Genomic DNA, 15,497 nt, shown 5'->3' with positions numbered 1-15,497 from the left:
GGGACTTTGCCTTGGGCGCCAAGTAAGGGAATGCTTGCAAAGCGCTGAAGCTTTGGCATGTACTACATGCCCCTCTACCTTTTCTCCTGCTCCCTTCCCCACATCCGCTTTTCGCTCCTGCTTCCCCTCTCTTCTTCCATCTCTCCCATCACTCCTCCAGCCTAATTCCCCTGGGAAGGATTTGATATGAATATTATGGATCATACAGAACAATGTATGCATATCTTCAAGATTTAAACAGTTATATACATGTACATTCATTTGTGACTGTTGATGTAAGGGTATATTAGTCAGGATCTAGTCAGAAAAACAAAACATCACCAAGTGGTTCAATAGAGGGATTTGGTATAGGGAGCTAATTACAAAGGTATTGAAAAAGCTAAAAGAGCAAATAGGGATCTGTTATATATTCCAGAGGTTACCAACTGCAGGTAGCCATTACCACCCTTTGGGCTAAAGCATCAAATGGAGGAGTTGTTATCAGAGCCAACAAGGGAGCTGCCTGGTGCGAACTCAGCTACAGCACAGTAGCTGCTTGGTGAGAGCAGAACCCGGGATCTGGGCCACCCAGGGGTAATTGGAACCGTGGAGGGTGTACCCCACAGGGGGCTGGAATAATGGAGGATGTGGCCACTCTGCAAATGCCACATGGAGTAGAGGAGGTAGGGGGAGAAATACCCTGACCTTTTTCTTCCTCGTTTATCTGATCTCCTGCTAGTATCTCATTTGTCTATTGACATCAGAAGCCAGCTGTCTAGGACTGTAGTTTATAGGGTTCAGTCATGTGAAATAGAAGGGAGGAGAATAGATGGGAGACCAAACAGAGGACTGGCACTGAGGCCAAGGCCTTTTCCTTAACTGTGGTTCCTATGATTATAGTCATGCATTATTTTCCTAATGCAAGTCACTTCCCTAATGCACTTTCTATCATTAACATTTTAGATTTTTTTATGGTGGATTTTCGAAGTGGAGATTGCAAAGCAGTCTGCATGTAGGATTCTGCAGTAGCCTCCTAAATTTGTTTTTCTGCTTCCATCCTTACCATCCCCAACCCTTATCTGTTCTCTATATGTAGTCAGAGGGATTCCGTTATAACAGAAGTCGGATTGCTTCTCTGTTCATGACCTCCAGTGGGTTCCATCTCACTCCCAGTAAAAGCGTAAGTGTTTATAGTGGCACACCAGACCCTACATGATCTGTCCTCCCACCTCTCCCCCTTGCTCTCTCTGCTCCAGCTAAAACTTGCCTCTTTGCTGTTCGTGGAACTGCCAGCATGTTCCTACCTTTGCCTTCATTCTTACTGTTCTCTGTACCTGAAAGTTCCTTCCCCAGGCATCTCTCCCTCACCTCCTTTGCCTTTGCTCAACCATTAACTCAATGAGGCTTTCCCTGGCCTCCCTATTTAAAGTTGCTACCCCACCCCGCCCCACCCACATACACTTCTACCCATCTGTAAGCTTTCTACTTTGCTTCCCTGTTTTGCACTAATTACCTCTTAATATACTATACAACACATTCATTATCTTCCCCCTTGACACACATAAATGTAAGCTGCATGAGGGCAGAGATTTTTAAAAATTCTCATGTCAGTTTTGTTCATAGAACAATGTCTAGCACATGTTGTAGTTGAATGAACGGTTGAATTCAGGTACCATTGAATGAGTTCCTAGATCTCCTAGGTAGAGTCCTTCCTAGATTCTTAAGATTTCCTTCCCCTAATCTTTTTCAGTTGTGTTAATTATATTTAATGTGACAGCAATAATTTATCAGCTTGCTTTTAGTGAGTCTTTCCAAAATGTTTAACTTCATTTTTAATAGAAAACTTTTTCACTTAAATTTTTGAGTCAGTAAAGACTTCTGGATTCAAATTACAGTTCTGCCGCTTACTAGCTGTTTGACCATGGCTTATGCCTCAGTTTCCTGGTTTGTATATAGGGGTGATAATAGTACCCATGTCTGTGTGGCTATGAGTATTACATTGATGCATGAAAGATGCTTTAAATAGTCTATACAGTAAGGGCTCTGATATGGCTTGGCTGTGTTCCCACCCAAATCTCATCTTGAGTTGTAGCTCCCATAATTCCCATGTGTTGTGGGAGAGATCTAGTGGGAGGTAATTGAATCACGGGGTTGGGTCTTTCCCATGCTGTTCTCATGATAGTGAATAAGTCTCATGAGATCTGATGGTTTTATAAAGAGGAGTTTCCCTGCACACACTCTCTTGCCTGTTGCCATATATGTTGTCCGTTTGCTCTTTCTTCGTCTTCCGCCATGATTGTGTGGCCTCCCCAGCCACATGGAACTGTGAGTTCATCAAACCTCTTCTTACTGATAAATTACCCAGTCTGGGGTATGTCTTTATTAGCAGCATGAGAGCAGACTAATACAGGTTCATTAAGTCTTAGCTATTATTTTTAGTACTGGTTTACATGCTGCAACAAGGAAGAATGCACCCCTCAGGCTTCCTGCTGTGGGAAGCATAATTGATAGCTGAACTGCTGCTCCTCTGAGTCCACCTTCACTCTGAGGCCATGGTTTCTGTGGACTTCTCTGAGCCAGTGATTGGGCACAGAAGGGACAGCTAGACCCATTCCTGTCCTCTATTGAGTGAGTTTAAGCTCAAGGACTCCTCAGTGGCCCAGTTGAACATCCCTGGGGACTGCACTGTAGTCCAATTCTCATATCTTCCCTCTTTCCTTCTGTAGACATCACACCTGCACCTTGTTCTGAGAGTGCTCCCTGCCTTCTCCTGTTCCCTACTGCAAGATGTCTTTTGCATGTTTAATTTTGTGTAGTGTTTGCTTCTTGGCAACCCAAATGAATGCACATGATATTGAAATATTAGTAATTAGAACTCATTACAGTGATAAGTGACATATGTGAGTTGGGAGACACAACTATCTCATTGTAGGCCTACAACTTAGCTGGTCTTAGTGGGAGTAGAGAGATACTTGGCCAGTGCTTACCAGCTGCCATATGCTGGGCAGGGTAAGAATATTGCTAGGGTGAACAGAGAACATCTACTAAACTGGGTTGCAAAGCAGGAAGGCCAGCCCCTTAAATGCTGGTGTTAGCCACAGGGAAAATGCCAGTGCCATAGAGGAGCTGGTAACTGGGGCATTATTTTGATCAAGGTGTAATGAATCCATGATGGAAGACACTTGATAATAAGGCTTTGTGGACTAAAAGGCCTTAGCTCCAGCCTGCTCTTCTCTCTAGGAGAGTACTAGAAGCTGGAGGATGGGGATGGGGGACCCCTAGAGTTCCCTACAGAGAAGGGAGCTGACCATCAGGATAGGGGAAGAAAGAGTTTGAGTTTCCCCAGCTCCCTTCTTTCCAGACAAGTTAATACTTCTGCTTAAGCACCTCCAAAAAGAGGGAGAGATACAGATATTGCCAATAAAAGAATAAAATGTGCTCCCCGCCCCCCTGCCACAAGGAAGACATCTCCAAAGCTGGAGGCAGTTGGGGCACACCTCAGAAGAATCCATAAGTGCTTTGGGAGGGATTCAATCCACTGCAACCCAGTGCTCTGGGGAGGGAAGGTGTCACCCCCCTAGGAGGTGATCTGACACAGCAGGGCTGAGAAGTCCATGTCTGCATTGGAGGAGAAGTCTTCATCCCCTGAAAGGAGGCTGCTGGGGAGTCCTGGGGCCCCCAGTGGAGCAGGAGCTGGGTCAGGGGGCCTCTGGGTCCTTGTCACTTGGCGAGTTATAGCCTCAGGGTACTCTATCAGCATGGGCTTAGTTGTGTGGGAAGCCACAGATATGCCCTGGTTCAGCAGTTGCTGAAACTCGGAGTTGTTGACGGATGCCAGGTCTGTGAACACAGCTGGGTCTGTGCTGTTACCAAGCAAGGCCCCCAGGTCTTCATCATCAAACTGCAGATGCAGCAGGGCCTTCTGTTCCTTCCCCAGCCTAGGCAGGCTTGGGGGCAGGTGGGCCCATAGCTTGAGGAAAGCCTGGGGCTAGTACTGGGCCAGGAGCTGGGACCTGGGCCAGAGCTGATGCCATGGCTGGGGCAGGGGCTGGGGCCAAAGCTGAGGCCTGGCTTGAGATCTGCCCAGAAGGAAAAACCATGGTGGGAAACTCATCATAGTTGATGGTGCTGAGGGATGATGTAAAGGGAGAGGGCTGGGGGCTGGCTTGGGGACAGAGTTTTTACTGGCCATTGTTGGAGCTTCTACTGAGAAATAGTATTGGCTTTTTAAATTGAAAGCTCCTTGAATGCAAAGACCCAATCAAATGCCTCTTTTATAGCAGCCATAGCAGCTGGCTACAGTAGTAAACATATAAATGCTTAATAACAATTTGTTAAATCAACATTCCTTAACGCACAGACTCTGTTTTCACTTTGCTTGGAAAGTGTGAGTAGGTGATAAAGATGTTGCGGACAGCTGGGGACCGCAGAGACTGAGAAGCTCCAGAGTTTATGAACTTTGTGACTTTACCAAGGAAACGTCCTTGGAAATCTATGGCAGTGGCATTTCTGATGTCCTGAGTACAAATAACCAAGCTTTCAGAATTCTTCTATGCCCTAAGAATATTTTAAAAGAGGCTTGGTAAAATGCAAATTAAAATGTTTTTTGGTGATTTTTGACTAAGCAAATTAAATATAAGTGAAAAAATAGTTTCCTCCAGATATTTTACAGATTGAGGAGAGCTTCAGAATGTTCCAACGTTCTTTGTAAACAAAGCTTAAAATTTTTTGATAAACATCAGTCAGGTTTGTGTTTATGAAAAATAGTGGGCAACCAACATGCTTAATTAAGCTAATCTTTGATATAAATACAAATTTCTGAGTTGTCCGTGTATAGTTTAGTAAGGAGACTAAGTTTAGGTTGAATTTTGCCCTTAGTCTTCAAATGGAAACTTTAGAATCAGAAGATTGAAAGGTTTAGTAATTGTTCATTAACCTACCTGGGACTTTGGAAAGCTGGTTTCATGCCTTTGCATGAAAACTCTTAATAGAATATGAAAAGCTGTTCCAAAATACTTCAGGAGCATTTTTTTTTTCTTAGTAAAGTCTTCAGAAAGATAGCTTTTCTGTGTAAATCCCCAGGTTCCTAGATGTAGTTCCTCTCCCTTTCCCATCTTCCTTATTTCATGTGAGTTGCTTGAAGCTGCCGGTTTCTTAGGTGTCTGAAACTCTTGGGGAAAAAGTCAGAGACGTCATGGCATTTTACACACAGATGCAAGATACTAATACAGTCCATTAACATGGAAATACTTATTTTAACCTGAAGTAACCTCTGAATGAGAGAATGAAACACAATATAATGGGGAAAAAACAGGCATTTGAGGCTGTGGCATATGTTTGAATCGCAGTTTTGCCTCTTTCTAGTATCTGATCCTTTTTAGCTTTATAAAAGTTCTTTATTTTTCACCAATCAGGGACAGATACTGATAGCATCTGATCTTGAATATTTTAGAGCCTTTGGGGGTCCTGGCTCCTCTACTGTGAGAACGTTCAGCCTAGACCTGGCCATGGTAGCCTGTAGATAAATGGGCTCTTCCCTAGGAGGCTGTGCAAGTGTTTGCCAATTTAAGGAGGGCCCTATTTCCTCTTGAATCTTTCCTTTGCAATTGAGGAGAGATTCAGTTTCTCCTTTCCCCATTGTTCCAGCAGTGACCTCTGTGGGCTCTGTCGCAGAGGAAGGGTTTGTCTTCCTGCAACACTGCCTTACTGGGTACTCCTCTCTTAGTTATGCTGGTTGCTAGGCTTGAGAGTAAGAGCATTGCTCTTATCAGAGACATTCCTAAAACTACAAGACCTTAGCTAAAGGCAAAATGTTGAGTATTCTAATAAGATTAAGACATTAGCTATAGGCAAAATATTGCGTATGATGATGAAACTTAGCCATAGGCAGAGTTGAGTGTTCTAATGAGATCAGGTTCAAACCTTCTGTCCTGGCAAATCACCATGCAGTTGCTCCAGAAGATTAGTTTTCTTTTATTCCCACCTAATATTGCTGTTTTCATATAGGATGATGTTTTACTGGCTTTGCTACCGTATTGCTTTCAACCACATTTGTTTAACAAGTACTTTAATACATACTATCAACCATTCTAACCACGGCTACTCCTATTGTATTTTTTGTTCCTTTCCATATGTGAAACAATTTGCATTAAGGAGATTAAAATCTAAGTAAGTATGAGTTCGGAGCAGTAGCCAGTAAGACTATGTGGGTTTGCACTGAATCTTCACAATGTTCTAGAAATGTGAGCTAAGGCAAATTTACTTTGGAAAATCTAAGTTTTCCCACGCCATAAGCTTAGTATCTTTCCCATAGAACTGTTGTTAATGATGACAAGAAAAAAAAATCTAAGTAGCTACAGCAAAGGCTTTGTATGTTTTGGCCATTTTTATGTAACAAACTAATGGTATGAGAACAATACAATAAAATGGCCAAAGACACAGAGCTGAACACATAATTATTGAAGAAAGTAAAAGACTCATCAGAGTTGAAAGGAGTTTAATCACAGATTTCTAACAGGAGTTGAGTGTTGAGCTAGATTAGAAGAGATGAATACCGGCTGGGCACGGTGGCTCACACCTGTAATCCTAGCACTCTGGGAGGCGGAGGAGGGAGGATTGCTTGAAGTTCTAGACCAGCCTGGCCAACATGGCAAAACCCTGTCTCTAGTAAAAATACAAAAATTAGCTGGGTATGGTGGCATGAGCCTGTAGTCCCAGCTACTTGAGAGGCCAAGATAGGAGAATTGCTTGAACCCAGGAGGCAGAGGTTGCAGTGAGCTGAGATTGTGCCACTGCACTCCAGCCTGGACAACACAGCAAGACTCCATCTCAAAAAAGAAAAAAAAAGGTATGAATGTGAAGAATAATGGAGAAGGGAGACAATTGAGGTGATTAGAGCAGTGGCTTTCAAACTCTAACATGTGTAAAGTCACCAGTGGAGTCCTTTAAAATGCATGTTCTTGGATCTGCTGCCGGGCATACTGGGTCAGTAGGTTTGGTATGAGGCCTAGGAATCTGCATTTTAATAAGCACTCCAGCTTTGGCTACTGGCCATACTAAGAAACTTTTGGTAGAGATTTGCTGCAGGGTCATGCACAGCATGGCATACTTCTATAAGGGATTGGTGCCAGCTTGAAGATCATCTCAGGAAGTGAAAGAGAGCTGTTATTGTCCTTACCACTTAATCAGCTTTAGTACTTTTGTGTTTTGTTTCCTGGGACCTCATTTTTGTGTGCTCAGCCTATTCACTCTTCCTTGCTCCTTATCGAGATGTAAATAACTGGGCAGCCTCTTCCTTAAAATTATTGGCTCCTATATTTAAAGAGTTGCCACAACATAGTCTTCTGCTTTATAACTAATATTGCAATTCCTTTATCTGTATATTAATTTTAATGCTGAATCTGAATATAAATATATAGTTTAATTAAATAATCTGAGGAGGCATTTCAAATACCTCATTCTTGGCTTTAGTTTGCCTGTGTAACACCACTTTTGTAGCTAACCAAATTCAGCCTAAAGTTTACTTTTGAAATGTACAAACCACACTCATAAAAACTTGCAAAATTTGTAAAGTATTTACAGTGATTTTCTTGTTATATCAGAGATTTATACCTTTTGCTTTAGTTTGCAATTTAGTGTACAATCTTTCCAGCTATTTTTCTTGCACTGGGTTGTTAAATCAGTTTTATATCTTTTTATTCCTTGGAGTAGAGATGAATAAACCTTGCTTACTAGATTTTGTAATACCTTTATCACTTAATATTTGAACATCCTTAGCACTTTAATTTTAATATGGCTAAATGGAATATGTAAGATGCAATGTTTGCCATTTAGTACCCTGCATTACAATAAATGTTTTAGAATTTTAACTGTGAAATCTTACAGATAAACAGCCAGAACTCATCATATTTTCTTACTCCTTAATTTTTAGAATACATAGATGCTTCAGTTTTCCTCTTGGATGTGATTTTAACCATTGTGTTGAATGAGGGACCACAGTGTTGGCGAGCAATCATAACGCTATTTTGTGTTTCCCTCTCTATCCCTTTTAGTACTTTTTGACCAACCTTCCCCTTTGGATGGAATCTCAGATTGGTGCCATAACTTTGCTTGGGTAATAACATGGACAATTTATCAAGTTTTCCTGTTGCTTGTAGCCCCCAAAAGACTATTTCAATAATTCATGTCCTGTGCTATGTCATAGTTAAAAGCCCAAACTGCGTTTAAAGTTGAAGACTCTCCCCTGTGCATGTGAACCTGCTCTAGGCTGGAAGCCTGCAGTGGGATAGTTGATGTGGAGGGCTTTTCAACCCAAGCTTGCTGGCCTGGTGTGTGACTCCTGAGGGGATGTAGCGAGGAGAATGGAGAAAGGGCAGTGCCACTCAAGAAAGACTGATGCCATGTGGCATTTTCATACTCCAGGGTTGGCAAGAGTTTAAAATTAACTCTCTTGTGTGGATGTTTTCCAGTTTTCATTGCCATCATTTTTGGAAGATTTCTTCCTGAGAGCATCCAACTCTGGCTTTGTGTTGCTGGCAGTGCCACGCTTGTGGTTGGTTTTTATCTGACATCAAACCTTTACCCATTTTCTTTTGAGACCATCTCATGCTAGGCAAGAAGCTGCTTTGTGTGAGGTTGCTCTTAGAATGAGTCCTGGGTCCCTTCTTCAGGGGTCACATCTTAGCACACACACACCTGGGCCCAAAGATGGGTGGGGGCAATTTGCTGAGCCACCACTTAATGGACATGAGAGAAAAGTATTTATCACCTCAGATCTTTTATGTTCATTATCCTGCTTCTGACTGATGACAGTATCCCCTCTTCTCCCTCATTTCTGGGATTTGTGATAGAGAATGTAGGTTATTTATTTGGCTTATCAGCAGGGAATAGTGACTAGGAAGCCTTATTTGAAGTTTTAAGTCTCTCAAAAGCATCTTGATCTTGCCTGTACTATAAGCTTATAGGATGATTAAAAACTAGGGGGAAAAATGCAAAAAAGGAGCCTTAGAATAAAATGATTTTTTTTTTTTTACCTTTTTTCATTTGGATGTTGTTTTAAGCCACATGTCTATCTTTACATCCAAGGTTTGCTCAATCTCTTCAGCCTTATGTGAATCCTCCCCACTCACTTTGTCTCTGAAACTTAAATATTTGCCTGACCTTTTTAATCACATCAGACTTCCTGGATTTCCTCTCCTTTATCTGATGTGACTTTGGATAAACTCTTGATTGTATACATTATACCTGAGCCCCTGAGCATAAACTATGTAACTTAGGTACATTACTATAGATGTATTTTTAAAAAGACTTTTCTATTTAGTTAAGCAATATTGTTTTCTGTGCTAATATTTGAGTGCCAGTCTTCTAAAATATTTCCTGTGCATTAATGTGATAAAACAGGATATCCCATGATATTTTTAATTCCTCTCACAGTTTGAATATTATAGATGTTCTTTGAGAAGGAAACTCTTATAAAAAGTGATTGAAAAGATATGTCGTTTAGGTGATTCATCTCCTGGAAATGAGAGTTGTAGTAGTGAACAAAGAATCCTGATTTTTAACATAACATTGAGTATCTCATTTGGAGTCAAGGGCAAGCGGGATTTTTTTTTAACTTTAAAACTATGAAAGGGCGTGATTACCACTAATTTTAAAGGATAAAGTTTCATACAAATGTGAAATCCAACTTAGTTACATCTGGATTGTGTTCCTGTTCCCCTAGTTCTTTGCCTCTTGCCTTGTAACAGTTAACCCCAACCTGTAACTTCAGTCTCACCTCCAGGTGAGGCTCGTCCTGTCCCTAGTGGGGCCGTTTGAGGAGCTTCTGGAAGCAGAAGGCTACAGACTCACTGTGGCTGGGGCTTGTGTTTGGTCCTGTGCTCACCTTGGTGCCCAGTTGCCTGGAAACTGGATTCCTAACTAACTCGTCTATGATCATGTCTCTGTTGGTTATCCCAGTTTCCTTTCAGCCTCAATAGGTACTCATCTCGAATTCTTTGCTTCCCTTTTTGTTGGGCCTCTCTGCTCATAATGCCTTCTAGGCATGCTGGTCCTCACCTGGATCCTTTCTTCACTTTACACTTTTGCCTCCTGTTGACCCTTGCCTGCCATTTCATTGTGTAGACTCATCTGTCCATTTCAGATCTGCTGCTAGACCCATGGCCCTCTTTACCATCTCTTCATTAGTCAACTCTCCTTTTTTCTAGCTCTTGTGTTCTCATCAGTGTGCAATTTCAAGTCAAGCATTCCCCAGTCTCTGTTGTCAGACTGCTCAGTTTTATGGTGAAATTACCTTTCTTTTGTCAAATGTCACAATCTGGCATATAATGTCATAGCTTCCTAAAGAACTGGACTCATTGTTTGAGAACTCACACATGCATTGTTTGCTGCGCTGGGGTTACCGTCCATTATCATTAAGTACTAGTATATCTTAAGTTGTGATCTCACTATTTGTTTCAAATATCCCCTCATGCCAAAAGCTGGTTATAGCTTTTTGACAGACAGTGACACCCCATAGGTCAAAGTAGTTGGTCAGTCAGTCGTCCTAAACTTATCATTTTGATGCTGTTTTGATACCTTTTTTCCACTGTGGCAGATATAAGTGGAATTAAGTCGTGTAGCTTTCTAATCTCCATCCTTATATATTGTTGAGGAGAAATTTCATCTACTATGTGATTACATTAGGAAAGCCAAAAAAAAAAAAAACAACTCTTATGATGTGTGATTGAGTACATGCTTTTGTCTAGCATTCATTCAAAAATGAGAGTTATCTGGTATTCACAGAAAGCATTGCTCCTTTTAATGAAGCCTTTTATTTTTCCAGCTTCGGTATCCTAAGCTAATTCTGAAAATCAACACAATCTCTTAAGTACTTTAATTATATGAGATTAAAGCATTTTTTCCCTTGTGTCTTCTTCCACGTTCAAATATGATAGTTTGTTTTGATTTCTGCCCTCATTATAGTTCCTTCTTCAAAACATTTTCCTAGTATTGTGGTCACTGAAAGGCTTTGAAGGCTCCCTAGCTTATTTCCTTTAATTTTCCTTAGAGCAAAATCATGTTGTCCTCAACCTAAGCATTGCTTGGGCCCTTAGTGGATAGTGTAGGCAAGGGTTTTCTTTTCCTTTCTTGTCTTCTTCCTCCCTCCTTTACACCTTCTAGCTATATTTTGTGGCATAATTATCTCTGTATTTCTACTATATATTAAAATATACCAATTTTTACTATCACCTTTCTATTTTTTATTCAACCCATATATTGTTCACATGCTTATAACTCTAACATAATAAAAATATGACATTTGTTTTTCTTATACAATACTGTAAGCATTTTCTACATTGGCCTTTATAGTAGCTTAATGATCATTTCTGTATTGTCATATTGTTGGTCACTTGGATTGTTCTTGAATTTTTGGTTTTTGATATTAAGCATCAAAGTCTTTGTGGTGGTTAAAGAGGAAATAGGAGAAGGCATCAGATTATCAAGGTCCTGTTACTGGATTTCAGGGCAGGGTTGAAACTGGCAAGAACACAGCTGCAAACCAGAAATTGGGCAGAAAGCGTTCATGAGGATGGACACACAATGAGCTTATCCCATTGTACCAGATTTTTTTCATTTGCTTTTCTAGACCCATTTTCCACCCTCCTCCGTCCTGCTTTCTGCTCTAGAGGCTTTCCCCTGTGGACGGCTGTAGTTGAGTTTGGTCCATGGAGAGCCCGACAGAAGCAGAGGGAGGAAAGAGAAGTCAAAATGTTCATTCCCCTGGCTCTTCCCTTGCAGGGGCATCTGAAGTGGGCCATGTTCCTGAGCCAAAGCTCATGCTCCCCATAAAGCAACCACATGTGTGACTATTCCTGGGGTTTCAGGAGCTGCTCCTCATCTCTCCTTTTCCAGCCTAGAGAGGTAACAACTCAGCTGCTGCTAACCCAGGCCTGCTTCCCATCCCTAATGGTTTCTCTTCACCCACACCTTGTAAATCATCCTTCTGTAAAGAAACCCTCCATGTTATCCCATTTTGAGTATCCCATCTCTTTCCTATTGAGTGGTCACGCTGGAACTTTCCTTAGAGTGGAAAATTCTGGATACTACCTCTAATAGGAATTAGGGTAAAAAAAATACAGTACTAAACTTTTATTGTATTGACTCAGGCTGATGGTCTTCAGTTCTTCCTTCTTAGAATGGTTTTATAAAGAACAGCTGAAAATTTAAGGCAACCCTTCGTTTTCTTTAGTTATTTAATGGTGTGTGGAGACTTTCTACATTTTTTGCATATTCAGATCTTTGGATCTTCTCTTTTTCAGCTTTGTGTTTTCTCCTACTCTTGCGGCAAAGCTTGAGGAAAATTAGTATCTTTACAGAAACCTAAGAAATGCTCAGTTTTCATTTCTGTCTCTACTTTGATAAGTTGGTTTTAAAATTTATCACTACTATAGCATATTTTATACAATAAGGTATAGGTTTAAGTTGAAAGTATCCTATGGTGATCCCTAATTATTTTTCAAGTAATTCTTCCCAATCTTTTGGCTTGGTGATATCTAATTTAGCATACGTTAAACTCCATATAATTAGTTTTTTTTCTGGGGCTCCTACTTTTTACATCAATCTCCTTTTCTAAATTCGTGATAATACACTAGGGTTTTAATGATTGGTACTTTGTAATAAGTATGTCAAGAAAGGCAACAATGCCTTGTCTCTTCCATGTTTCTTTTTTAGGGTATTTGATGACATATTCTTTGAGATTAAGTTTTGATTTATTTTGTCAGCAAATTTGATAGTTTGACTAATATTCCAAGAAATATAGGCATTAACTAAAAAGGAATTGACATTTTTGCCATATTTACCTATTTCATAAGGAAACATGTTCTTCCTCCATTTATTTGAGTGATTTCTTATATTGATCAATTTGTTAAATTACAGTATTGTAAAACAGTTTTGTTACATAAACTCTTGCTCAGTTTAAGCATTTTATAACTTTTGTTGTTCTTATGGGCTTTCTTCTTGTGTTAATTTTTACCTAGTTGTTAGTATAAGAGATTGCAATTTTTTATTATGTACATGGCTTCTTTACTAAACATTGTTAATAAATTTTCTGTAGATATTTATTATTTCTGCAAAATATTTATAGTATTACTCTGTTTCATATCACATTCAAAAATTTTTAAAGAATATTAATGGTGATAGTGGGCTTCTTTTTTGAGACAGCATCTCTTTGTGTTGCTCAGACTAGTCTCAAGTTTCTGGGCTCAGGATATCGTCCTGCCTCAGCCTCTGGAGTACCTGGGACTACAAGTGCATACCACCATGCCTGGCTCTCCTGGCCACATTTTGGTAATTCGGCCTACCCTAAGTTTTTTCTTGCTGATTTGATGGCTTTTCTTTTTTTTTTTTTTTGCATTTAAAAATAGAAAGTGTTTAATTACAAAAATAATTCACAATTTATTTAATGAGATTTTGAAAGGATATATGTGAGTCTACATTCTGATTTCATGTTTGTGTGCATTTTTTTTCTTTTTTTAAATTATACTTTAAGTTCTAGGGTACATGTGCAAAACGTGCAGGTTTGTTACATATGTATATATGTGCCATGTTGGTGTGCTGCACCTATTAACTCATCATTTACATTAGGTGTATCTCCTAATGCTATCCCTTCCTCCTCCCCCCACCCCACAACAGGCCCTGGTGTGTGATGTTCCCCTTCCTGTGTCCAAGTGTTCTCACTGTTCAATTCCCACCTATGAGTGAGAACATGCAGTGTTTGGTTTTCTGTCCTTGTGATAGTTTGCTCAGAACGATGGTTTCCAGCTTCATCCATGTCCCTACAAAGGACATGAACTCATCCTTTTTTTGGCTGCATAGTATTCCATGGTGTATATGTGCCTCATTTTCTTAATCCAGTCTATCATTGATGGACATTTGGGTTGGTTCCAAGTCTTTGCTATTGTGAATAGTGCCACAGTAAACATATGTGTGCATGTCTCTTTATAGAGGTATCATTTATAATCCTTTGGGTATACACCCAGTAATGGGATGGCTGGGTCAAATGGTATTTCTAGTTTTAGATCCTTGAGGAATTGCCACACTGTCTTCCACAATGGTTGAACCAGTTTACAGTCCTACCAACAGTGTAAAAGTGTTCCTATTTCTCCACATCCTCTCCAGCACCTGTTGTTTCCTGACTTTTTAATGATTGCCATTCTAACTGGTGTGAGATGGTATCTCATTGTGGTTTTGATTTGCATTTCTCTGATGACCAGTGGTGATGAGCATTTTCTCATGTGTCTTTTGGCTGCATAAATGTCTTCTTTTGAGAAGTGTCTGTTCATATCCTTTGCCGACTTTTTGATGGGGTTGTTTGATTTTTTCCTGTAAATTTGTTTGAGTTCTTTGTAGATTCTGGATATTAGCCCTTTGTCAGATGAGTAGATTGCAAAAATGTTCTCCCATTCTGTAGGTTGTCTGTTCACTCTGATGGTAGTTTCTTTTGCTGTGCAGAAGTTCTTTAGTTTAGTTAGATCCCATTTGTCAATTTTGACTTTTGTTGCCATTGCTTTTGGTGTTTTAGACATGAAGTCCTTGCCCATGCCTATGTCCTGAATGGTATTGCCTAGGTTTTCTTCTAGGGTTTTTATGGTTTTAGGTCTAACATTTAAGTCTTTAATCCATCTTGAATTAATTTTTGTATAAGGTGTAAGGAAGGGATCCAGTTTCAGCTTTCTACATATGGCTAGCCAGTTTTCCCAGCACCATTTATTAAATAGGGAATCCTTTCCCCATTTCTTGTTTTTGTCAGGTTTCTCAAAGATCAGATGGTTATAGATGTGTGGTATTATTTCTGAGGGCTCTGTTCTGTTCCATTGGTCTATATCTCTGTTTTGGTACCAGCACCATGCTGTTTTGGTGACTGTAGCCTTGTAGTATAGTTTGAAGTGAGGTAGCATGATGCCTCCAGCTTTGTTCTTTTGGCTTAGGATTGTCTTGGCAATACAGGCTCTTTTTTGGTTCCATATGAACTTTAAAGTAGTTTTTTCCAATTCTGTGAAGAAAGTCATTGGTAACTTGATGGGGAGGGCATTGAATCTATAAATTACCTTGGAAGGTATGACCATTTTCACAATATTGATTCTTCCTATCCATGAGCATGGAATTTTCTTCCATTTGTTTGTGTTCTCTTTTATTTCGTTGAGCAGTGGTTTGTAGTTCTCCTTGAAGAGGTCCTTCATATCCCTTGTAAGTTGGATTCCTAGGTATTTTATTCTCTTTGAAGCAATTGTGAATGGGAGTTCACTCATGATTTGACTCTCTGTTTGTCTGTTATTGGTTTATAAGAATGCTTGTGATTTTTGCACATTGATTTTGTATCCTGAGACTTTGCTGAAGTTGCTTATCAGCTTAAGGAGATTTTGGGCTGAGACAGTGGGGTTTTCTGGATATACAATCATGTCATCTGCAAACAGGGACAATTTGACTTCCTCTTTTCCTAATTGAATACCCTTTCTTTCTTCCTCCTGCCTGATTGCCGT

The 15,497-nt window shown here is 40.1% G+C and overlaps 2 protein-coding genes across 12 annotated transcripts in view; one reads left to right on the top strand and one right to left on the bottom strand.

The window, feature by feature from the left end:
• Window positions 1–15,497, top strand: part of CADPS2 (calcium dependent secretion activator 2) — a 566,720-nt gene that overhangs the window by 32,809 nt on the left and 518,414 nt on the right. The gene's annotated exons all lie outside the window — the stretch shown is intronic.
• Window positions 3,557–4,148, bottom strand: LOC134730746 (transcription factor p65-like; the record flags this gene model as incomplete). The annotated part of the gene is given in 2 exon segments (XM_063606147.1): window positions 3,557–3,902; window positions 3,904–4,148. Coding segments are annotated over 2 exon segments (591 nt in total), but the record flags the coding sequence as incomplete, so codon positions are not given.

Source organism: Pan paniscus, chromosome 6 (genome assembly GCF_029289425.2).
Source record: "Pan paniscus chromosome 6, NHGRI_mPanPan1-v2.0_pri, whole genome shotgun sequence".
NCBI classification, from domain to species: domain Eukaryota; kingdom Metazoa; phylum Chordata; class Mammalia; order Primates; family Hominidae; genus Pan; species Pan paniscus.
The sequence above is the reverse complement of the archived record's forward strand: the minus strand, read 5'-3'. Positions and strand labels throughout refer to the sequence as shown.